Below are 25,000 nucleotides of genomic sequence, written 5' to 3'. Positions count from 1 at the left end.
TTATGAAAGACATACGATTCTATCTCCAAGCCAAGTTGACCTCTGGACAATAATATCTAATGCAGCTTCAGATGGGTATATAATGAGGCCCTTCTGTGTCATGCAGCTGGCAATGTCCCTTAGCTGGAGCCTAGCAACCGCCTTCAACTGCTGAACGGATAGAGACCTAATTCCAATCACATCATCCACATATTCAAGCAATTGAGGTCTGAAATGCTGTTTTGCCTGCGAAAGAGAAGATGCAAAAGTGATTTGGTAATAATATGATAAACGGTTGCCTTTCAACAAAATAATATAGATATGACGATTCCAAAATTTACCTCCCTCAAAAGAGAAAGATAGCAGGAATTGTGTTTTGTTTCCCATGCATCATCATATAATCCTTCTTTGACGGGGAACTTCTGAACTTCATCTGCACATTTGCAATTCCATGGCCAGTATTTATCACATCCAACATTCGTTGTCATGATTATCAATGTTTTAGTGAAGTCAATGGCGTTCCCCTGACCATCTATTAGATGACCAAAACCTATAATCTCGGTCAGAATGTCAATAATAGATTCATGAGCCTTGTCAACATTGTCAAACAAAATGAGACCTATAGGCCTCTTCTTAACTGCCTCTGAGCGCTCCCTCTTCATGCCTGGGTCAATGTAACTACAGGAGCAAAAGTCCAGATATAATGTAAAAATAAGCTTAGGAAAATTTTCAGCCTGAAACAAAAAATAAAAATAAAAAAAAAAATGTAGGAATGCACCACTCAATTGACAAATTACCTAGAAAGAAGACCAACGAGGCGTGAGAAAGAATTTGGACCTGAGTATTTTGCCAGGTCAAACTCTGCTATCATGTCTTTGTTATCAAAAAGTAGTCCGGCCAAAGATTTTGCCATTTCTGTCCTCCCATAACCAGAGCCGCACATGAAGAGGAAGGATCCAATAGGGCGTCGCTGAGGCCTCTGCCTTGATAGAGCAGCAGTTACTGCAAGTAGAACATGTTCTTGTCCAATTACCCTCTTAGCAATTCTTTGTTCAAGGTTCTGAGGCAGTGTTGGTTCAGAGAGCGACAATGGCGGAGCATCAATCAAGGGGCTTGCTGCCTGCATATCATGCAAAAATGATTGAGACCATGAAATTGAATAACTTTTCAATTTCTGATAAGAATAAAAAGGCCAGTCACCTAGAGTGTCATGACGTATAGTCGGTAAAGGAAGCAAAAGTCTAGCATAGGAGTAAGTAAAAAATATATCCACCTTCGCAACAACGTGTGGGCTAACGGTTAGCTCATGCTTAAAATCTTTGCGAGTTGTATATAAAAGCTCAGTCACATGGTCATCAATCCATTGCAACATCCCAGACCCAGAGAAACTGTTCACCATCTTTAATCTTGCCTCATTTATACGAAAAGCCAACCTTTCGTGCATCCTTTCCAACAAAAGCACCTCTCGAGCTCTGATGTCATATCTCTGCCGTGAAGTTTTTACTTGCATCCAGTTCGTCTCCAACTGGTTCCACATACCCTTCAATTCTTCATGTTCCTTTTTCACCTGAACGTCCCAACATTACATATTTCTCAGGAAAACAGTGCATACCGAAAAACAAGAAGAAAAATATACCAATGTTGCTCGTAACTAATAAGTGTAGCTTACACGATCGCTCCACTTTTGTGTGGACGGATCTCTTTCTTTCTTGATTTCGTTTAACTCAACAAGCGTGCGACGCAACTGGTACTCACCGACATCTAGATCATCCTCTTCTTGTCTAGAGTAGTCAAATTTATCCCTCAATTTTACACAAGCTTCCTTTAAAAGCCCAACAACCTTATTTTGCAAAATTTCCTTCTGGGTGTCATCAAATTCTCCTCCACTACTATCGAACTGAAAAACTGAAAATCATAAACAGGAAAAAGCATGACGAAAACTTAACCACCATGGTATCTTCACACTAACGGTTGAGAAAAGAATAGCGGTACCAATCAACTAACCATCAGGGTATTGCATGATGATGCGGAAAGCAACTAACACTGCCTCCGCTTCGATTTCAACACCATAAGCCAGCTCCAACTGCTCCTGATCTTCAACCTGGAGCTTCTTAACAAACTCCCCCATCCATTGCTCTGTATCCATCTCTGTCACACCTACAACTTCATCACAATTTCCATGTCAGAAACACACAAGTTCAGATTTTTCGGTCATTTTACCAAAACCCACTATTGAAAATACACTAACTATGCAAAAAACAGACTCCTTCAAAGTTCAAACCTAATTTACCCCCAAATTAATTTGATAAAATAAAGAGTAAAGATTAAACACTATACAGTTTCCTACTGCAATAAGAAGTATTCCTGAAGCTAACTTCTCCAATAAAAATAATTCAATTGAACTAGACTTACTGTGGAAGTGGGCTAAAATCGAATTTAGTTAATTTTCAGGGACCGTGGTGAAAACCAACCCAAACCCACCATAGTCCCCGACAATTAACGTGCGATTGCGTTACATTGGGAATTCAGAAGCTTCAAGTTCATACCTTTTCTCGGCCACGAAACGGAATTTCACTCTAAGCCGACGGAAATTACGCAGACGGACGTTTCAATTTGGATGAATGAAGATGGAAGAGTAGAGGGAAGAAGGGAAGAGAAAGCCCTAATTTCTACAAAACAACGTCAGAATTACAAAAACCCTAACCTGGTTTTTCGCAGAGTCTGAGATGAGATGTCTCGCTTGAAGCCCTTTTACTAGTTGTTTTTGTAGAGAGCGCGCAAATAAGGAGGGAGGGAGAGAGTCAGTGAGGGTTTTTAACTGCCGATCGCTAACCGACCTCACCCGGTCGTTCGAACCGGCTGAAACGAAACGATCGAGACCAATGTGGTCGTTTTGGGTCCTACAAAACGCATAGGGCCCCACCTTATAAATATCCACCCCTTTATTTGTTGTTGGCTTTTTAGTCAAAATGAAACAATTTGTATAACACATAATCTTGGTATATGAAATTTAAAATCAACAGAAATAGTTTCTGAGATTGTTTACCATATATTATTTTGATCATTCTATTGAAAAGCTCCGTTAAGTTAACGGTATAACACATAACTTTGATCCCTGATATTTACATAACACATATCATTCTCTTAAACAATCTTACATATAATTAATTCAAAATACCGTCACAACATTTTTGATTTTTACATAACCTTTTTCAAAATTTTGAATATCGCCATCCCAACGTAATAGTCATCGCATGCTAGAAGGGTAATTTCTTATTTGGCCGTTACAAGTTCCGAAATGACAATAACAGTTCCCACAAAATCAATTATTCAAGGAACGATGCCACCATATGTCAGCTTAGTGGCTTGAAATGCATGGTGGCATAGCAAGCAGTCTTCTGAAGCTGAAGAGCTTTTCGAAAAACCATACACAGTTTGGAAGTCAACAACCTGAATCCGACATCGGCATATCAGTTACATTTCTCTTTTCAAAAATTTCTCTAGGGCTGTAAAGGTCAGTTCTCTCTCATTGCTACCGTTCACAACTTCACCGAGTAGACATCCGTCTCCGTTTTCTTCTACGCGATCTGCGTCTGTAGCTCAGATAACTGCGAGTGCGATCGCTTTCCCAAAGTGTGAAAACCAGTAGCTTGTTCGTCAAAATTCTTACTGATAAGTTACGATTTATGCTGCGCATTAGAACTCAAAGATGTTGCAGCCTGAAAGAGTTACTGTGTTACTTAAATTACGATTTCCGAGCGGTCAATGCAGATCTCCTCAAGTGTTGGGCGCCGTAAGCTGCTGTGGAAGCCACTGTTGTTGATGCAACTAACCAACTGCACCAATTTGAGACGAACAATGAGCTCTTTGAGCATATATAACATCAAGGAAAACAAACTACAGAAACGTAATATCTGCGTCAAGTTACCTCAGGTATGTGATGTATGACTGAGTTTCTTGTGTTCCAAACTCCGGTTGAAGAAGAACTGCCGCAACTAAAATAAGCTGGAAGACTGTGTTAAGCTGTCAACAGTACTATTTGTTAGGAAAGAGAGAAGGCCTTTATCTCGATCAAACAGAAATCGCAAGCATCGCAGTAAGTTTATCTCAATCTCTGGTCTTCGGCACTGTGTGATATTCAGTACAGAATAAAGATTACCTTACTAATAAAGAGAGGTTCCACCTTCTCAGGGCGGGTTTCATGAAGGTTGAAAAAGTCGGACCAACCATTCCGCTGAAAAGAGTCAACAATGTCAAATCAGATTTTAACAACATGAGTAACCTAATTATTTTGCCAAAACATCGATAAGACAACGAAACAAAGATCTCACCTTCCACCCCAAGCTACTAGCTCTTTGATATACTGCACCACCAACAAGCCCGACATCCCGGAACACAATGAGCCCAACAAGTCCAGCTTCAGAATCCCAAAATCAAACGAAAGCCAAATTATTTTCCCAACACACAACATCGTCAAAGAAAATGATTAAGGGCTTCATATACCAAAGATAAAACTAAGAAACCAAAAGAAAATAAGCAAACACAGGAAAAGTATGGTCTGTAGTCTGTGAATCAATGTGCAGGTGTTGAGCCTGTGCTTGTATTAACGACAACAACAGCCTAATCTTCACAATCTTCGGTGTCGAAAGATACTTATGCATACATGCACCACCATCCCAGTCCCGCAAAACGAAAACAGGACTACTTGGTACTTACGATGAAGAAGACCCTTATGTACCAAGGCCAGAGCAACGCATCCAATAAGAACCTGCATCACAAGGAAATCACAATTGGCACGTCAATAACCCAAACCACAAGCAAACAGGAATAAAAAAGCACCACTTTGGGAATAACTGAAAACCGAAAAGCACTTATACCTTGTCAGCAAGGGGATCCAGATAGGACCCAACAATAGAATTGATCTTCATCCTCCTAGCCATGTATCCATCCAACTACACATTCAAATCACAAGTGAAAACACAGTCAAAATCTCAGTAACCAGCAACTATGTCCAGCATAAATCAATTTCTACGAAAAATGCTTCGAAATAACTTACCCAATCAGTTGCCCCAGAGATAACCAACCCCGCCATTGCAGAAGAGTACCATTCATTCATGATCATCCTGCATACCGGTTCCAAATTCTCAAACTTCAAAAAATTAATAAAAAAAATAAAAGCAGCAATTTTTGTTCCCGAAAAACCAAATTAGTAATTGTTACCATCCAAGGAAAGGACCTGAAATCAACCGACTCATGGAGATCAAATTGGGCAAATTGACGAAATCGTCAGCGCCCTCTTTCAACCCGACACGGCGATCCACGACCGTCGGCGCCGGCGATAGTGACCCAACTTCCAATGGGAGCGGGAAGCTCGGTCTCCTCCTTAGCAGGTTCAAGTTCAATGAAGCTTCGATCTTTCTGAGAACGACGGCGTTTCCGCCAATGTAAAGCGGAGTGGAGGACTGCGAGAGCTTCCATGGAGGGAAAGAGAGGAAGGGCGGTCCGTGAAAAGGAACGATCCAATTGGAAAGCGGAGAGAGGAAGGACCTGGAAATCTGAGACGGCAATCGGACGAGGGGGTGGGAGAGAGGGTAGGAGAGAGGAGAGTAGTGAAGAGGGGCGGAGATGGAGGAGGAGGAGGCGGTGGCGGTGACGAAGGTTCTTGATTTTTTAGGGTTTTGGATTAGGGATTTCAAGGACCGGAAGCCCGCCATGACTGAACTGAAGCATTCTGGGGAATGAAGGTTCTTAACTGTAAGTCGGCCTTGCGGTCTGAATGACACGTGGCAATAGCCTGGCTCTCTTGTTTTCTTACACGTGGAATTCTCCTCTTTTATGATTTTATTTCACTTTTAAATGGTTTGGGCCTTATGTTTAATGGAGAAAATATAAATTGATTGGGCTTTGCTATTGTAGTCCATCAACTGCGGCCCGTACCAATTTTCATTGAGCTTTGTACTTTCTTCCATTTTGCGTTCTCGATTTTCAATTTGTTGGAAACTTTTTATAGAATTAGTGGATTAAATTGTTAAATGTTAAAGGGGAAAGAGATAAGTAGAGATCAAATCTGCACTAAATTGCATAAACATTGTTATTTTTGGTCACTGCGGTAAGCGTTATATGTGGAGTCTTTGCCCATATTGTTAATTTGTCAAACTTTCCGTCAAATTCGAATAAATTATATAATTTTTAAATTTTAAATCCAACCAATGATAATATACTACATAGACACCAAAACAAGTGGTTTTGTTTGAGTGGTTAGAGTAGAAATATTATATCAGCACAATAACGTGATATGGTAAATTCGTTTGATTTTTATCGAAAGTGTACAAGTTAGTTTACATAATTTAATAGTATCGGTAAAATTATGTTTTAGAGAGCGCGTCTGTTGTATTAGACAGCTCTAACTCAATGGTTCTAACTGTGTCCTTAAAAAAGAAGAAGACCTAGCATTACCACTCTTATATATAAACTAAGTTGTCATTACCAATGTTGGTTTTGAACTTTCAACTTCAAAGCTTTTTCTTCACATTCGTTGCTGCATTTCCTGACGTCGTTTCATGCATGCCATTGGGATTCATTGAGGGCTTGCAGAATCAGTGACGGTTCTGCCGGCGGCAGAGGCGCTCCGGCGGGAGGAGGGCAGGATGACTTGCTTCTCGTGTTGCAAGGTGGACGACGAGCCTGAAGAATCTGTGAGGAGGGCCAGAATACGAAGGCAATACTCAAGTGGTTTGAAGAGATTGACCTCGCTTTTAGCAACTTTTTCGGTTAAGTCAGGTCGAAAAAAACACTACTGATTTTCTCATTTTTAGTCTTAATGCAATGCAGATTTTGGTAGGTGAAAATGTGATTAATCCGTTCAAATTTTGGTTTGCTAACTGGAGTTTATAGACTAGGTTTTCGAATTTCGACCATATTTTACGTTGAAACATACACATTATGCATGAACAAAGAAACTGGAAATATGATGTATTACATAGGCAATGTGATCAATGTGCAGATAGCAACGAATGCAGGAATTTACAGAAGGAGATACTCAAGACGGGACACGCGAAAAAAGTCGCTCAGCTTTTTACGTACGAGGAACTAGCTGCTGCAACTGATAACTTCAATCCTGATTCTCTGCTGGGAGAAGGTGGATTTGGGAAGGTGTACAGAGGTTACCTGGACAGCATTAAACAAGTATGTCTCTCTTACTCCTTTCTCTTGATCGTGTGACGAAAGACAATCCTGCAATTTATGTTTTCGATTAAATTGGTTTCAGGTTGTGGCAGTGAAGAAACTTGACAGGAAAGGATTGCAAGGGAGCAGAGAGTTTTGTTCTGAAGTTATCATGTTGAGTTTGGTTCAACACGCGAACCTCGTCAATCTTATTGGCTATTGTGCAGAAGGAGACCAGAGAATGTTAGTGTATGAATTCATGGTCAATGGATCTTTGGAGAATCACCTTCTAAGTATGCACAAAAATTATTTGGATCCCAAAAATTTTTGCTCTTATGTGGAGATAAACTAACCGATTTTTTGTTTTCTTAAGATGTATATTCGAATATGGAGCCTCTTGATTGGTATACGAGGATGAAAATAGCTGAAGGAGCAGCTAAAGGGCTCGAGTACCTTCATGAGACTGCCAATCCGCCAGTGATTTATCGTGACTTCAAAGCTTCAAACATTATACTAGACGAAAAATTCTGTCCTAAGCTTTCTGATTTTGGACTTGCCAAGTTAGGTCCAACCGGAGACAAGGACCATGTGACTACTAGAGTGATGGGGACTTATGGCTATTGTGCACCAGAGTATGCTTCAACAGGACAGCTGACAACTAGGTCCGATGTCTACAGCTTTGGCGTTGTGCTTCTCGAGTTGATCACAGGACGGAGAGCTATTGATGAGCGAAGACCGGTTGGACAGCAGATCCTAGTCAGTTGGGTATGTGAACATTCATCAAGTAGCAAAAGCCTTTACCAAGTTACTTGTTACTGTCTTTTTATCGAATCGTATAAGCAGTCTGCTCTGTGTAGGACGTCCTGTCTTTTTCAAAAAGAAGGGACGCATTAAAGAAATTTGAGACGACGTTATGTTTTCTTAACATGTAGTGTCTTTAAGAAAGACAAGACGTCATGCACAAAGAATTTCTCGTCATATAAGACGACATGTTCCTTGCACCCTTAATACCAATCCTATTTTCTATCATACAGGCAAAGCCAATGCTTAAGGACAGAAAGAGATACGCGTCGATGGCTGACCCGTTGCTTCGAGGCAGATTTCCAGCAAAGGGTCTGAACCAAGCTGTTGCAATTGCTGCAATGTGTCTGAATGAGGAAGCTGATTGCCGGCCTTCGATGGGTGATGTTGTGACCGCTCTCGGGCACCTATCGTTGCCAGACTACGATGGAGAAGGTGCCAAGGGTGCATCGAGAAACAGAGGCAGGCACGTTGAGTCAATAAGAAGCGCAAGAGGAGACAAAGAGCTATAGCAATTAGGATCAAGGTGCAAGCTGAAGAATGTGCTTTGCACCTTATCCAAAGGAATTAGAGGATTGAAATAACAAGCGTTTTTTCATTTTTTTTTTATTCTTAAAATATATCATGTTTCTCTCTCATAATCTAACAACGGAAATGTTATTGTGACAGTATCTTAAGTCAATCACGCACTATCATGCATTTTAACTTTCATAACAATAATGGTTGATTGGCTTAGGATATCGTCACAGTTGCAATCTTTTTGCTTCGCTTAGCCCTTTCTCTCTTTAGGATATTTTTATGATAGTAACTATAGGACATGGACGATCCTGTTTGATCAAATACCTAGCGACAAACGCCTCCCCTATATCCAGGGATAGCAACGTGGACTAAATGTCGGGTGCAAACCAAGGAACTCACTCCGAATAGTCCCAACAAAACGATGATTTACACAAGATTCGGCAAAAGAAAGAAAGAAAAACTATGAACAGTGACCCTGGCAAGAGAGGATCTTGAGTTTCCTTGAATGTATGCAGTCCTATAACAAAATGATACAGAAATCTAAAAGAAGCATTGTCAAAAGTGCTTTTGAGGATTTTGCCTGAAATCAAATGCTCAAGTTGTTCATGTCATCCTTGAGGATCTTGTAATTGAACCCAGGAATCCAGTTTTGCCGATTGGTTTCCGCAACTTCAGCAGCAAAACACATGCTTGCCAAGAACCCTCTGCCGCTGCCGCTGCCGCTGTCACTGCTGCCTCTCCTCTTCCTCCTCCTCCATGTCATTACCAAGAGCCGGAAACTAGACTTGCTACAATGAGCACCGCTACCGCCAGAAGTGAAGCCGAGTATTTGTCCCAGAGGCTTCATTGAGCTTGAGCTTCCACGCCGGTCGAGCTCAAGCTTGCTGAAGTACTCGATCTCCCTCCTGACAAGCGATCCAACCGTGCCTCGCGTGCCTACTGCGATCGGAGCTGTTGCTGCAGCCATTGGACTTGTTTGAGGGAAGTTGGTTTCTGCTGTGCTGCTGGCTTTATACTGCATGATTTATTTGTTTTTTTTTTTTTTTTTTATATAAAAAAGGAGTGAAGTGTGATGTAAGAAGAAGCTTGCGGGTAAAGAAAGATGGATTGCTTTAAGGTTGGGGCATCTTCTGCTTTCATCCTTATAAAATTCTTAATTAGGTAAGACATCATATTATCCTGGCGGTTGTCGTAAAAGCAACCGGATTTCTTCCGAACTTAAAGGAATTGAGTCCACTCAAATGATTCCGACAATTGAAATTTGATCCTATGGTTACAAACAGGGAGATCTTCTAAAAGTTATAATAATTATAACCGTTGGATTAAATTTTAATGATCCAAATCATTTGATCCTTGAACTCAATTTTTTTAGATTCGGATGAGATCGATTCCGTCGTAAAAAGCATGCATAATCTCCGGATTAACTTTTTTACCCTTTTGACTCTGGAGCTCAAATTAACTTTCATGGTAGGGTCTAAAGAACTGTTATTACAAATTAGTATCGGTGGTCAAAATAAATAGTAAGTCTTCGGTGTATATGTTACATTGGCATGTGTTGTTCTCGAGAAAATTTGTTTAAAAGTGAATATGTGCGTCAATCAAGATTGATTGATGTTCGTAATCTATTGAAAAAAAAAAAGATAATTAATTAAAAAAGATTTGAAAATTTTGAATTTTAATGATAAAGACAAAATAAAAGGTAAAGTGAATAGTACCAGGTTTAACTTTTTAGTGTAAAAATGTAGTTTTTCGTTAAAATAAATAGTACTGTAGGTTTTTCGTTAAAACTCCCTTGAAAAAAAAGTATTTTAGTACCATTTTCTTACGAAGGGTAGAAAATTCCCACCTCTTTATGCTTTCCTTGGAAGGTTTAACTTCTTTTGATCCAATAGCGAAGATAAAAGGAATACAAATGGAGTATTTAAATTACAGAAAAGCGAGTTGAAATTTGAATGCACATGAGAGAAACACCACTTTAACTAAATGATTACGCTTGGGTCTACAGTGATGCAATTGTTAAATGCTGTTGAGGCATGTGATTCATTCATTTTGTCCTTCAGCCCCAGCTGAATAGTCATGAGTGGAACTGTATAAGGGGAACATGCAATTGATTAAAATCAAAAGCTTAAGTGACAAAATCATTTCTTTCAGTTTGTAATTGAAATTATTGAATAGGAGAAAGCCCTGTGAAATTTCTTATAACGATTGGCTAGATTTTTCTTGGCTGTTTAGTCAAAATGGTCCTTAACAATGAAAATCGATAAAAGTAGTCTTTGAATTTGTCCATCGTAAATTATTTTGGTCAGTCTGTAAAAAATCTACTGGAATTCTTGTTAAGTGAAGGGGTTGTTTTACAAAAATACCTTTAAAAATGAAGTCACTTGACACTTTAACGAAAATATTGATATTTTTCATAGAAAAACCAAAATGATTTACTGTGAATAAACTCATGAACCACTTCTATCAATTTTTATTGTCGTGAATCAAAATAAAGAATTATGACAATGACTATTTTGGCTAAGCCTTTCTTATTTCTTTCCGAGATTGGTGGTCCGTCCATTTGCTTAAGAAAAGATAAAAAAGAGAGTCCACGGCTCAAATTAGGTTTTCTTTAGAGATGACACTTTGTCAACTCAAACTAAATCTTTTTTCTTTGGCATTTCTTTTCCACGTACAGTTTGTGAAAAGAACTCCTAAACCCTCCACGACCTTACAACTTAACTAACGTCGAAGAGAAACTTACCTACAATTAAAATGTCACGGTGACAATATCTTTAACCAATTACACACTACACTATGTCTTAAATACCGCCACTTTGGCATCCCAGATGCGTCATAGGTCTATTGTAGGTTGAGTCGTGAAAACGACAAAACAAGCATACTTCCATTTATTCAAACTCTTTCACACAGGCAGAAAACATTGGGGAACTTACTGAAGGAACAAACATATAACTAATGTAAGTGCAGAAATAAACATTTGGAAACAAGAGAGTTAGAACATTTGAGCTCATATATCTACTATTAACGCCAAACACCGTTACAACATTTCACTCTTCTTCTCTGTTTGTAAGCCTCAAAATTGGATGTTTCCTCTTATTTCCTCGTTATTCTCGTTTCTATTTTCCTACGATTTTTGTTTCAATTTTCTTTATTTTCCTGTATGAGATTTGGCTAGCAATCTAGTGTATGCTGGGAAGATGGCATGAATACCTCAACTTCCGGTGCGGGGCAAGAGCTTGTCGTAGAGCAACATCCACGCTCACACCCTCTCGAAACAGTGACTCGTACAATTGACAAACAAATTGCGACACCTCTTCCTCATCGTCATCCCAAAAACCTGTAGACCGGTCCCCGTTTTCACTATCTTCCCAGTCACTCACCGGACTGGTAGGCTCAGCCTCCTCATCTTCGACTTCGTCTTCGGCCTCTTCCTCACCAATCTCAAACTTCCCGTTTTCAAAAACACTGAACTCTGCAGATCCATGGACTGCTGTCAGCTGTGTTTCTGGGGGCTGAGCTAAAGAACTTATAACAGCTTTAGCGCCAGAGTCTAAAAATGCTTTAATCAGTGGTGGCGTAGGTCCATATGTCCCTGTGCAAATAATGATCCTATCTCTCCAAGCTCCGACCTATAGTTATCAAAGACAAAAAGCATCAGTTTGATCACTTAAATCGTGCGCCCATATTCATATTTAACTTCACAAACGCAAAGGTGAAAGTGTACCATCCAGCGAACATCATCAGGTGTTAAATGGATAGAAGGCACAGTTCTACGAAACAAATATGCTCCAATTTCTTGGCCATCGTCCATAACCTTTAATAAATTCCATCATTAAACAAATCACAGTTAGTAGTTCGGCAGTTTGGCAACTATCCAACAAGTAGCAAAATCAATGGTTTCAATGCTAAAGCAACATACTTGAGTTTGGCGTCCCATATAACGGTGAACGATGCCTCCAATTTGGAAGTATGGTCTACATGCAACCAAATCAGAAATAGTTGAAATATTGGCGAAAGATGAATCAGCCTTCCTGCGGCGGTTTCGCACCACTGATATCAAACTCAGTTTAACACTCTGAAGAAACTTATCTGCAAGCTCTCCGGGCTCAGCAACCACAAATACATCATTCTGCCAACTACAGAAGCAAACGGCTGGTAAATTAAAACTACAGCTATATATAACATTAACTCGCAATTATAAAAAATCAGTCCAGTAACACTGACCTTAGTATCGAGCCACGAGAGTCATTTTGAAGGGCTAAATGTACAATCCCCACTTGGGGCGAGTTCTGTAACTTCTCGTGCAATGACTGGACGGGTAAAGAAAGCTGTCTAGGTCCTGAAGGAGAATCAGGTGGTGATGCAGCTCCTTTTCCATCTAAGCTTAAAGGTGGGACCATATCGATTCGGCCAACCCTCTGTGGGCCAAAATCAGGACTGTAGAAAAGTGGACTCGATGGAATGCTTGGAGGAAATAAAGGTGATGCAAATGGCGTTGGGAATGTTGTTGCTGGTACCGTTTTCACAAATCCTGATATGCCTTGCATTTGCGATAATCGTATTCCATTACGAGCACAAAATGACTCAAGTGCATGACCATGGTTCTGAGCACGACCAGAATTGGGGCTATGCGAAGCTTCGACAAGTAGTACGTTGCGCCTCCAACCTAGAGACGGACTTTTTTCCTCTGCTACAGCAAAAGTATCAACAGAGCTTACATTCTAGAAAAAAGAGTAAAAACTGAAATTCACACAGAGAAATTGAAGAAAAATGTCAGCATCAATACCGTCATTTGATGCCTTTGACTTGGGGACATGTGACCACTTCTCATCATGTTGAAAGGGCATAAGTAGTCTCTCACAGGCATCCTTAAGTACAAGAGAATTTTTCTGAATATATTCCTCAACTGCATCTTCCAATTTCAGCCAGAGTGCAGGATCAGTCTCATCCAGTTCCATATCACAGCGTTCATCAACTGCAGGAGAAGAGATAGAAGTGCACTGTTTGAGAATAGTACTTGAAATAAAAAGCCACATCAGAGAAAAAGTTGATGCATGAAAACAAAAGTAGTTAAGGTTTGAAAAACGTTAAAACTTAATCCAAATTGGTTTCCCATGCAGTGGGTTGAGATTCCAGACATTTCATGCTCATGTAAACATATTACTTCAGACTTAACACATACCTGGATTAAACCGAAAATATTGTATTCCAGGGAGCATGGGTAGCAATGTGCTCAAAGCTTCCTCCACCCGTTCCACAGAGCATGCACTTTCTATCAATACCTGACCAGTATCCAGATAACGCCAACCACCTTTTCGCACCTACACTAGCAGATTTTGTGTGAACCAATAAAGCGGAGTAATCACTCCCTAATCTTGCACAAAATATTATGAAATATTTCATAAATTGACTCTTCACAAGCATAGGAGATGTTATGATTTTAACCTTCGTTGGAACATCACCACAGCCAACGGAAACTAAGCAGTCAATTTTTGTGTCTGGCCATAAAAGTTGTGCTTCTCTAATGGAAAAGATTGTAGGATTGTTTGCCACTATTGCACCATCTTGCCAACGATTTACATCTGTACACATTGTCAGATAGAAACATTTTAAAAAAAATTTAAAACCAATAAAGAGGTAATATGCATGCTCAAGAACAAAAGAGAGTACCATCTGAGAAATCATCAAGATAATACGGAGCAGCAGATGACGCTCTTATAGCTTGCCATACTTGATGCTTACAACTTCCTATAAAGGCACTGTGCTTATAGCCACCTTCAGCACATCCAGGAGGTGGTCCAGTTATTCCTAAACTTTCTGAAATTGCAAGAGGCACTTCTAGTGTTCCCGCAGGATACTAGAAATGGAGTACAAAATAACAAGTTAAAATTTAAGCAGTGAATTGATGACCTTTCAACAAAGGAAAAAGTTGTCTCAAACCTGATAATTTCGGAATAAGAAAGGCTGAGCTGGCATCACGCTCACCAAAGTTGATACAACAAAAACTTTGGGAACGTTTTTAACTGCGGACTCTATTAACAGATCCCCATCCTCATCGGCACACATTTCCTTCAACAATCTCTCAAACTGATCTGCACTATGCTGCAAGACAATATGTTATAACTATCCTTTAGAACACAAGGCAACAGGGCAGAAAAATATAAATAAAAAAATTACTCCTGTTTTAACTAAATGCTTCACAAAATTCCACTCCTTTCTAGAATTTATGAGGAAAACAAGAGATCAGACAAAAATGATTGCAGTAAAAATAGAAACTTCCTGAATAAGATACAGAAAGGACAAAGAGGGGGGTGGGGGGTGAGGGGAATTTCATCCCTCTCAAAATATTTTACACATCAATCTTGAAATCCAAAATAGTAAGGGAAAATGAAAGATATATAAACAAACAAAACAAATATAAAGCATGAAGAACATACTTTAGATCCGTGTACAACAACTCTAAAACTCTGGGACGAACTTTTATAGAGCTGATCCAACTTCTCTCTCCAACTTGCAGCTTCATTATCCTTTGGCGCAGGTTCAGCAAAGACAAGTTTTCCTGCAAATCATGACATCAGACATGTAAAGAACTAAACAAAAAAAACATGAACAATGAGCAAGGGCAAGCTTTGTGCACACTCATTCCTAATACAGCATACTCACCAAGGTTTTTGTATATTTCTTCACATTGGTCTAAAGACATTAGCTTAATGCCAAGTGCAACAGCAAGCATTCCACCCGTTGATGTGCCGCATATGAGGTCAAACAACTCATGTATCTGTTTTCCAGTTCCCTTCTCAATTGCTTTAAGAATTTGCACAGTTGCCAGACCTTTCATACCACCACCATCCATTGAAAGTATGCGCAATCCTTGCTTTGGCACCGGTCTCCCCCTTATGGCACGGCGCAGGATTCCATTCTCCCCTGGAAAAGGTATGACATGAACAAAATTCGAAATATAAAGACTAAATCCTCGAAAGCAAAGTAAACTCAAGAAACAAACCGAGAATTGCTAAAGCACGAGCTGCAGCTTTATGGACACGGGGCTCAGGTGCAGCCGTCAAGCGCATTAGAAGTTCACACAAGCTTTCAGAAGTAACCAAAAGACGGCGATTCTCCAGACAGAAGGCCAAATTACCTACTGCCAGCAAAGCTAATCTTTGTACCTAATGAAAGATAAACCTTAAACTAAATGACAATACTAACAAGAAAAGTATGATCGTCAGTGCCTTAGGGAAAAAGTACAGAACTTGCCTCAGGGGTTTTAAGGGCACACAACAATTTCAAAGACTTCAATACATCCTTGGTCAGCATCTTCTGAGCTACAGCATCAGATGCAAAAGCCAGCTTCACCACAACTTGCAACACAGAAATTACTTCCCCCTGGGGCATAGACTTCAAAACCGTTTCGATGGGTTGCATAATGTCAGATTTCATCAACTGCATGGCAACTGAAACATCTGCAGCAAGAGATGAAAGAGCAGAACATGCTTGTTCAACCTGCCAGAAGTCGGAATTCTTAAACCCTATGCAGCAGAAGAGTGATAAGCAGTGAAATCTTTGTCAGGACAGCTAACCAACATACCACATGACGGTTGTCACTGCTTATCATACTTATAAGCTGCCTTACTGCATTCTCATCTTTGCCAACGACTACACGGTTTCCTTGGTCTTGCATAATCTTTGCAAGTGCAGATGCTAGTAAAGGGTGATGACAAGAAGAAAACCGAAATATAAGAGAGAAAAAGGCGCTTAGCTTATGCCTGGACGCGCCAAAATAAGAACTATTTTCCATCTGCAATTACCATCAGTGTATTTCAATAATGTACAGGCTAAGATTATCAATTGCAATGAACAAAAACTTCTATGAAAATTGCATTAATCACTACCTCTATTTGCACGTTCACTGATCTCAAGTTATCATCTGCCACAATCCTGATATTCGCAAGAGACAAATGATGAAGTTTGTGGAGTGGCAAGATTTCAGGAAGAAATTCAAGAGGGTTTCCAAATAGCCTAAGAACTCGTAGCTCAGCCATAGCCCTGCCATAAAATTGGAGGGAACCATTAGACCCTAGAGAAAATCATACACTTTACAAACGCATCTTTATTTAAGAGTTGAAAAAATGTATAGAAAATTAAATATGTTTGAGTGCAGATGAAATGACCTGAAATCAAGCAAAGGCCGGACTAGCTTGTTGTGTTCCAATGAAAGTTCCACCAATCCAACACACTGCCTCAGCTCTACTGCTTACAGGTCCAACAGAAATAATAAAATGAATATGAAAGATTTCACCTCCGAAATATGAACTTGAAGCTGATTAGATTGATAAAGGGATTCCAAACTTACAAGGTACTGAAACCAGCATGTTGTAGTCTACCCTGAGGACTTTTAAGCTTTTCAGTTCACCAAGCTCAGAAGGCAAAAGCTGAAAATTTATTGTTATCAAGGTACAGCTTTTCGAGAAGAGGCAGCCGAGTTAGCTCTACCGGTAAAACCTGTGAGTAGTATGCAAGAAATAGAGATAGAAACTCAGAACTTATCTCAAGATTCCTTAATCTCACACAATCACTAAAAAGAAAATCACTTTCTTGACATAATTTAAAAAAGAACACAATTGTATCTTTACAGTATCGACAAGCTGTATTCGAAAGTAACAAAACTAATCAATCTAACTATTTAGAGAAACTAGTACTAGAAAGTTCTGGTTTTGCTCTAAAATTAGGAAAAACTACACCAAGAACAGTCATTTATTTCCAAAAATTACACAGCAATCTATCAAAATTTAATAAATCAATTATACATTTTATACAGACAATCAGAAAAACAATAAATACAATGAATGAACAAAAGGATTTAAAGAAAGACTCACCGACAACCCACAACCACTCAGATTGACCACGGTGACGCACTGCCAATGCACACCGCAGGCCGCCTCGCCGTCGGCAACTGCAGGCATTGTTGAAGCGAAATTGGAGCGCAGCAAGCGAGTCAAGACTCCAGTGCCATCGCTTTGCTGGCCGGACCCCGCCGTCTTGGTCATGGTCACAGCTCTCAACGGCTCTCTGCGCCTCACCACCCTCATGTCCACACCCACATTCGCTTCCTCTGCCTCCTCGGTCCTCAATTCGACCACCACCGTGTCCTGAGGCATCGGCAACGCCACCATTAGCTGCGACTGGAGCCTCAGAGCCACCTGCTCCTCATCGTCCCCAGCCTGCCAATCCAAGTCGATCCGATACCCTAATTCTTGATCCTGCGTCGCCACGGAAGACGAGGACGACGAGGACGACGCCGACGACGTACGGTCGAAGGTCTCCGGCGGACCCTCGGTGCCGTACGTGAGCACGAGATGGAAGATCTCCAAGGGCCGCTTCCAGCCCAGTCCCCAAGACATTGTGATCGGCCGCAATTAGAGTTCGAATTCAGCGGCGATCTTGATCAGACGGCTGGGAGTTCAGCTGGAGTGGCATTTGGAAATTCATGGCGCGATTGCGATCACGCCGGCGAGAGGGGCAATTGTGGGTCTGTGTGAAGTTGGAGGTTGGATTTGGGGGGAAAATGTGAGGGTCGAGGGTTAGGGTTTTTGGAGGAAGGAGAATTGGGATTAATGGCGGGAGAGAAATCCAGACGGCTTGTGTGGCCTGTGTATGTATTGAGCTTTGGAGTTTTTGTTTCGACAGGGAGAGAACAAAACAGAAACTAACTGAAATATATAATGGGAAATTTTATTTGAAACAACGTAACTTCTCTTTACATTCAACTTAAATCGTAAATGAAAATTATTTTTTTTATCTTATCACATAATTACCATTAAGTACAAAATAAAATTAATCCTAAAAAATAAACCCACATCTAATTTTCAAACCCTACCATACAAAATCACTATTTTTACAAAACAATATCAATATTGACAGTAAACATTGACAAAAACACTGAAAATGACCTTCAAATGGTGGCCCAGAAAGGGTCTGATCAAATACTGAGAAGTCGAAAGCCGAGCTGATCAAATACTGAGCAAGTCCCAACCAGGCCACTACATAATATACTGGGAGATCAAGGGGAAGTTGAAGAGAGAGTTCTTAGTGAATGTTGTAGGGAAATGGATGCATCATTTTTGGATCATTCCTCATTGTAATGATCATTTTTGGATCATAAGTTGGGTATAGAAAGAGGTTACATGAATTCAAATAAAATTTCTCATATATAATCACCTTCATTGTAATGACTTTGTAGCTTGCCTTGTTTCGTTTTTTCTCTTTTTGGGTTAAATACAATTTACACTACATGCAAGATTTCAATTAGGTTGCCCATTATGCGGCTTAGTCAAACTTCCCCTTTCCCTAGTCTAAAAATATAGATGTACTCTAAACTGAGACGTTACATGCTGATGCAGCATAGACTTGACTCACAATTTAAGCACTCATTGACCATTAATTTCAATGCTTTTACTTTGCTCGTTTAGTATTTTTATGGAATTGACAGTCAACGTGTGCTTAAAATGTGGGCCTAGTATATATCACATTAGCACATAATGTCTAATTAGACGTTAAAATTGACGAAGGGGTTAAATTGGTGTAATTTATAAACCAAGTGGTGTAAAATGCAAAAAACCGAAACATCATGGCTTATTTTGTAAATGATCCCTAAACCTTGTGATGTAAAATGTAGTTCACCCCTCTCTTTTTAAACATCCGAGCTACAGTCTATGCTAAATTAATAACTGCGGGGTGAGTATTATAACTTCGTCGTAGACAGGAGAGAACATTGCTCACTACACCCTAGTCTTGCCCTGCCTCATTATATAACAAATTACCAATAAGATTGCATTCTTTATGTCTCTCTGAGAAGTTTTTAAATGTGACTGTCACAATTAAAAAAAGTTTTATGCCGTAATCATAAAGCAATTACTTTAAAAAATGCTAGTATTTATAGTTGCTCACATACGTATAAATTGATCATGGTTATTCATGTTTGTGTCATCCACAACACAAAAACGGTCATGATCTATGTACGAGCTCGTGCGGAATTGATCATATCACTCCTCGTTGGGTTATTATTTGACCAAGACATGCCTTGGAGTTTTTCATGCACCTAAATGTTGCTTTCCTTAGGGAGAATAAAAGATGACCATAAATTTATGATGATGAAACTCTAATGATGTAGCAATAATGCAAAAAGCACCACAGAAATTCAATGAACTCATTTTCTCATCAATTCATTTTCCAATTGCTCTGCATTTTTTGAGCCACACCAGAAATTCAATAAGCTGCATATTGTTCATAACCCACGTCAGAAACACCATTTTCAAGAGTAATGTTATTTATACTATGTTTTTGTACCACATTTTCATACCATCTTATGTGATATTTATGTGGACAACCACATGATTTGAATTAATTAGATTTTTAAATTTGGTTAATTATTTAATAAACTAATAATTAAGAAAAACTAATTAATTAAATGATGATTGTGGTATAGGAGGAGTCTTTGTCCTTAATTTTCTTGGGTTTTGCAAATTTTTCAAATGATGTGGCTGTTCACATCAGATGTCACCTAAGATGATATAGAAATGTGGTATAAAAACATGGTATGAATAACATTATTGCATTTTCAAACATGAGAAACAAATTCTTGTAGAGTAATGATATTCATACCATGCTTTTATACCACATTTCTATACCACCTTAGGTGGCATATGATGTGGACAGCCACATCATTTGAAAAATTTACAAAACTCAAGGAAAAAAGGAGAAAAACTCCTCGTATACCACAATTATCATTTAATTAACTGGTTGTTATTAATTATTAGTTTATTAAATAATGAACTAAAATTTAAAATCTGATTAATTCAAATGACGTGGCTTGTCATATCAAGTGTCATATAAGATAATATAAAAATGTGGTACAAAAATATGATATCAATAGCATTACTCATTCTTGTACGAAACTTCCGTGAAATTTGTTATATCAATCAAGATTTCAGTACATGGGGATGCTCCGGTCTACTGGCTGCTTCCGACTTCCGTAGGACATTCTAATAACTTGACCATACTCAAAGAAATCTGCAACGTTGAATTCCAGCGTATCAGTTGGTATCCGGCCACATCTGAGAAATGAATTTTGCTTGCGGAAATGAGTAGTTCTAGTTGATTGCCAACATGGCTATATACTACGAGAGTCCATAAGCAGTTACGTGCCTTATAATTGCAATGGTAATCATAGAACTAGCTTCTTTTCAGCAGAATTGAGGATTCCCTTCAATTCTCTCTTCACTCCGTCATCAGCAAATATAAATTCTATTGAATTTCTTGCTAAATAGTTCCCTTTTTCCAGGGCCTAAGAAGTCAAGAAAGTAAACAAGCAGCGATTATCAGCTATCAGTCTAATTTACATTACATGATCCAATGAAATCAGACCTACCAAACACAGCAGCAGCGAGGTTGTACTCGTTGGAAAGACTGGAGAACACCCCAGAATCATCTGTGTAGATGACTAAAGGATGTTTTGCAGTATACAGATCAGCTGCATCACTTGTTTAAGGAAAATTTAACAATATTTTAAATTATTTAAGATTTTAGATAACTAAATCGAAATAAACGGAAGCAGAAGGCCTAACCAAAATGGTGTACATCAAGTGAAGGAATCGTACTAGTCCTAATGTTGGATGTCAGACAAATCTCAACCTGAAAAACATGATGACGATACATTGAAGTTAGCTAGTCCAACAAACTATGCAACAATGTTAAGGAAACAGTGTATAAGTTACAACAACGAACGTAAAAACGAGAAAACTATAAGTCTCATCTACATTTTCTGCTCATTATGTGTGAAAGCAAAGATGGAACTGACCGAAAACTCAGTACCCTGTTTGGAAATAAGAACTTAGCATTGATGACTAAATCCCAATTAATTATCATCAACAAGGATATTCTTATCGAACTGCCAATATGTGATCATTGCGATGGATAATGTGTCGATATAATTTTAGCCAACAAAATGTTACATAGAATTTCTGCCTTTTTGTGTTCTCTCGTTTGTTGACTTTGATAGCATATCTTCTTTCAGCTACCCTGAATATACTCGGTTGCTTCCATGCCCCTCGGACAATGGACCACCAAGAATCGAGCACTTGGTAGTTTCAGAAGGGGGGACTGTTCAAGAATATATCTGCAAAGTTCTGGATCTTCTCTTTAATGAGTGCTGCTCTTTTTGTCTTCACATTGTTTTTTGTTGATTTATGTCACATGATTTCCGCCATTATCAAGTTTGAGTGGTAAATGGAAAAACTTTCTTTCTTTTGAAGGTTTGTTGCAGATCCCATCCATTTTTGGAGCTGTATATTGTGCCCTTGTGTGTCCATGGCCGCCTCCAACTGCAACCCCAGAGCAGATGAGGGTATTTAAAGAAGTTACAGCACCGTCAGTACTAAAAGACTTTCCCAATAACACATCCAGACCAATTTGTTGAAACTGGAACCTACTTATGTGTTCATGTACACCCAAAGCGTTTTATTAGGTAAAACACAATGTTTTACAGGTCCTTATCATAGTTTTTACTAGCGTTATTCTTGTTCACATGAAAATTTTGATCAGATGCTATGAAATTGACTGGAAATCAAGAATTGTAGCTGTAACTGATGGATTCGTGGTTTTGGGCAAACCGGCTGGTACAACAGTACGTGTCATTACACATTTTGATGGTGTTTTGTCCATTCAATATCTAGATTTGATAGCCTTAATTACTGGGAGGGGGAGGGCAGACTCCGATAACTCAGAAGCTGAGGAGCACCTTTGCTGTCCCCAACCCGGAGCTTGTATTCTTTTGGTCATTAAGTTTATTTTTCTCTTCTTACGTCCAGGAAAAAAAGGTGAAGAAGAATTATCTTGTTCTTGCGGCTGCTCCTGTGCCAATTGGAACAATTACTCACTACTTGCATCCAATTAAAATGGCTCCAAGACTCATTTCAGAAGTTATTAGTCTATTTCAAGCCCTGCATTGGAATTGGTTTGGCTTTTAATGAGTTGCACTTAAGGTCTTTACATTCTTGCGTACCACATTGCTTTCCAATTATCTTTAATTGGAGCTGAACGACGCCTTCAGTACGTTCTACTAGTGTGTAAAACTAGAAACCCACTTCTTCTCACCAGAGAAACCTGGTGTATTGGTCTTCAAGCATGTCAGATATCATGGAATGATGGGAACTACACTTTTGAGGCTGGAGCTCCCTGGTGGAGGTGCTAATAAAATTAGAAGAGGTGGGGTGGATGCCGATCGATTGCATGGTATGGTATTCTCTTTTCGACATGCATAGAATCCGTCTCTGGTGTATCATATGCTTGATGGTAAGCTGATGACATGCATAGAATCCGTCTCTAACCAAATATTATGCCATTCTTTATCCCATGCAATCTGAATTGCCTCGATCACAACCATAATCTCTGCAACAACTACATTTGGATAGGAAGACGAGGAGGCAAACACTCCTAAAAAAAGACCACTAGAGTCACGAAAAACACCACCACTACCCATCTGACCATTCCCTTTACAAGACCCGTTAATCTTAATCCACCCAACAGGAGGCGGACGCCAAAACACAAGCACAAAACTAAGAGCATTCAAGAAAGGGATGAAATTCTTTACATGGAGAATATGGGAATCAATACACAACCAGTGAAAGAAGAAAAATAAATAAAAGCTGAATCCCTCCAATACCGTAAAAGACTGACATTGGGATGCGACAAGTACTAAAACTTTTGTTCTCAAACCTGATCTGGTTCCTTTTGTGCCAAAGCCACCAAAGGAAATTGCTCGCTTGCCCTCTTATAAATTCATATTTGATACGCCAGTCCTCATATTTTGGTAATCTCACTCTATCTTGCTCTCGCTCTCGCGCTCTATAAAAACTTATCCATCGTAGGTGCAGCAACGTTAACCATTATAGCTAGCAGGGCGAGGACAATACGATCCCCCAACATATATATAATTTCGCATCGCTCCTTCCACACCTCCCAACAGCAAATGCCCATGAACCCAAGGAACCGAGTTTCATGAGTGATATGGAAACTCCCACAAAACCCTAAACCTAATATTCATAAGAACATTATAGCTAATCTCAAAATGATTAAAACAGGGTATTTCTATATATATTAAGTCGGAATGGATACGGACTATCGGTACCTGAATCCGATTATTGTTAGATCATATTTGCTAAACAATTAATTTTTGAATCGTTAAGCGAAGGGACACCAGATTTGGATCATTAATTACACTGGATTCAGATTAAAGTCTCAAATCTATATCCTATTAATCACGGTACTGGATTCGGATCAAAATCCAGTTACAGTAAAACTGTAAAACCAAGATGAATAACAAAGATAAATCATATCATGTAATACAAGTCGCGACAGCTGCAAATAATTCTTTTTTTGCTCGCTCACAGGTTTCAGTACATGGCGTATAAATAATTCATAAACGGTAAATCTGGACATGGAGCCATCAACTAAACATAAAAGATAGACAATCACGTAATTGTCCCTTAGGGGACATGTGGTCGGAAAAGGATCCTTTTCTTGGAGATCCGGGAATTTCGTGATCGTGACCGTTCATCGTACCTTGTGCGGTCAGAAATCATTTCAAAATTTAAAATTTAAAATTAAATACAAATAGTACACCGCACGCCAAATCATTTTCCCATGTTGTGGGTGAAATGTCAGAAAAGAAACAAAAAAAGATAATAAAAAAAAAATCACGTAATTGTCCCACTAGTAGATATGGAATGAGTGGAATGCCGCAAAAGAAATAAAAGGAGTAATACTAGGTAGACTAATTTTTTAGATTAAATTTATAAATTATACCCTTTATCACAATGGTGGACAGTTGTTAAGCCCTTGTATGGCAGCTTAGATTCAAACTCTGTTAGTGACTAATCTAACATCTAATCTAATAAAATCTACTGTTTGACATAAAAAAAAACTACTTAAGTATAATTGAATCATCAACAATCACGTATGAATTCATCTGAATTTACAAAAAAAAATTAGGAATTTTTAGATTGACATGCACAAATTCTTTTGTTTGAATTTATTAGTATATAATTTTTTTAATTCATGTGAAAAAAAAATATGAAATTGGAGATCACAAATTTCAACTTTTTTATGCAAAGATGTCATTTTTAAAATTTCATGAGGTGAAATTCTAAATAAAAAAAAAAAATCATGTATGTCACCATTAAGGCATTAACACCACCATCACCGTCACCAACACTACACATACAACTATTGTTGCTCCCGCCAACCCCAACCCCAATCACCGTCGTAGCGTCAATACCATCACCTTGCCATTACCATGACATTGCCACCAAAACAATTCTACACACCATCGTTGCCGCTACTGCCACCACTCTTTTGTAAAAGTAATAAGTAGGACGTTTGAGATCTCAAAGGGAGATTAGAGGTAGGTTAGGCAAAACTGTTATAACTGAGAGAGTAGTTAAATACTCATTAGTTGTTGTAAGTTTCACGCCATCGGCTTGAA

At 39.0% G+C, this 25,000-nt stretch overlaps 4 protein-coding genes and 1 pseudogene across 4 annotated transcripts; 2 read left to right on the top strand and 3 right to left on the bottom strand.

Annotated features, from left to right (window-relative positions):
- LOC103952685 (chaperone protein ClpB1) lies at window positions 1-2,125 on the bottom strand. The gene is made up of 6 exons (XM_048582650.1): window positions 1,984-2,125; window positions 1,649-1,884; window positions 1,253-1,546; window positions 777-1,099; window positions 321-657; window positions 1-225 (listed from the first exon to the last, which is right to left on the bottom strand). The coding sequence occupies exons 1-6, from the start codon at window positions 2,123-2,125 to the stop codon at window positions 1-3; spliced, it is 1,557 nt and encodes a 518-aa protein (XP_048438607.1).
- A 1,109-nt stretch (window positions 2,126-3,234) lies between these two features.
- LOC103952599 (cardiolipin synthase (CMP-forming), mitochondrial-like) lies at window positions 3,235-5,710 on the bottom strand. Its single transcript, XM_048582419.1, has 8 exons — window positions 5,200-5,710; window positions 5,036-5,102; window positions 4,857-4,931; window positions 4,696-4,747; window positions 4,311-4,396; window positions 4,139-4,213; window positions 3,908-4,002; window positions 3,235-3,815 (listed from the first exon to the last, which is right to left on the bottom strand). The coding sequence occupies exons 1-8, from the start codon at window positions 5,691-5,693 to the stop codon at window positions 3,725-3,727; spliced, it is 1,035 nt and encodes a 344-aa protein (XP_048438376.1). The 5' UTR covers window positions 5,694-5,710; the 3' UTR covers window positions 3,235-3,724.
- Window positions 5,711-6,626: 916 nt separating this feature from the next.
- Window positions 6,627-8,771, top strand: LOC103944106 (probable serine/threonine-protein kinase PBL23). The gene is made up of 5 exons (XM_048582649.1): window positions 6,627-6,759; window positions 6,983-7,164; window positions 7,247-7,436; window positions 7,517-7,947; window positions 8,178-8,771. The coding sequence occupies exons 1-5, from the start codon at window positions 6,627-6,629 to the stop codon at window positions 8,454-8,456; spliced, it is 1,215 nt and encodes a 404-aa protein (XP_048438606.1). The 3' UTR covers window positions 8,457-8,771.
- A 2,551-nt stretch (window positions 8,772-11,322) lies between these two features.
- LOC103953424 (phospholipase A I) lies at window positions 11,323-18,164 on the bottom strand. The gene is given in 19 exon segments (XM_009365191.3): window positions 11,323-12,092; window positions 12,188-12,277; window positions 12,383-12,599; window positions 12,688-13,153; window positions 13,250-13,438; window positions 13,646-13,784; window positions 13,909-14,045; window positions 14,134-14,320; window positions 14,404-14,565; window positions 14,901-15,022; window positions 15,127-15,387; window positions 15,467-15,629; window positions 15,718-15,963; window positions 16,049-16,258; window positions 16,353-16,506; window positions 16,632-16,710; window positions 16,814-16,892; window positions 16,894-16,962; window positions 17,337-18,164. Coding segments are annotated over 19 exon segments (3,945 nt in total). The 5' UTR covers window positions 17,862-18,164; the 3' UTR covers window positions 11,323-11,642.
- A 2,707-nt stretch (window positions 18,165-20,871) lies between these two features.
- On the top strand, window positions 20,872-22,484 carry LOC125476468 (annotated as a pseudogene).
- Window positions 22,485-25,000: the final 2,516 nt, after the last annotated feature.

This window comes from the organism of the source record quoted next, unplaced genomic scaffold (assembly GCF_019419815.1).
Source record: "Pyrus x bretschneideri cultivar Hongxiangsu unplaced genomic scaffold, Pyrus_bretschneideri_v1 Contig19, whole genome shotgun sequence".
In the NCBI taxonomy this organism is placed as follows: Eukaryota; Viridiplantae; Streptophyta; class Magnoliopsida; order Rosales; family Rosaceae; genus Pyrus; species Pyrus x bretschneideri.
This window is presented reverse-complemented; position numbering and strand designations above follow the sequence as displayed.

What these genes read in the sequence shown, in the direction of transcription:
- LOC103952685 (XM_048582650.1), bottom strand. Translation starts at nt 2,125, where the DNA reads ATGGATACAGAGCAATGGATGGGGGAGTTTGTTAAGAAGCTCCAGGTT. An exon ending in CATCATGCAATACCCTGATG is followed by an intron (nt 1,885 to 1,983) that starts GTTAGTTGATTG and finishes TATGATTTTCAG; the next exon opens with TTTTTCAGTTCGATAGTAGT. An exon ending in CACAAAAGTGGAGCGATCGT is followed by an intron (nt 1,547 to 1,648) that starts GTAAGCTACACT and finishes TGGGACGTTCAG; the next exon opens with GTGAAAAAGGAACATGAAGA.
- LOC103952599 (XM_048582419.1), bottom strand. Translation starts at nt 5,693, where the DNA reads ATGGCGGGCTTCCGGTCCTTGAAATCCCTAATCCAAAACCCTAAAAAA. An exon ending in TCAGGTCCTTTCCTTGGATG is followed by an intron (nt 5,103 to 5,199) that starts GTAACAATTACT and finishes ACCGGTATGCAG; the next exon opens with GATGATCATGAATGAATGGT. An exon ending in CTAGTAGCTTGGGGTGGAAG is followed by an intron (nt 4,214 to 4,310) that starts GTGAGATCTTTG and finishes GACTCTTTTCAG; the next exon opens with CGGAATGGTTGGTCCGACTT.
- LOC103944106 (XM_048582649.1), top strand. Translation starts at nt 6,627, where the DNA reads ATGACTTGCTTCTCGTGTTGCAAGGTGGACGACGAGCCTGAAGAATCT. An exon ending in AACTTTTTCGGTTAAGTCAG is followed by an intron (nt 6,760 to 6,982) that starts GTCGAAAAAAAC and finishes ATCAATGTGCAG; the next exon opens with ATAGCAACGAATGCAGGAAT. An exon ending in ACCTGGACAGCATTAAACAA is followed by an intron (nt 7,165 to 7,246) that starts GTATGTCTCTCT and finishes AATTGGTTTCAG; the next exon opens with GTTGTGGCAGTGAAGAAACT.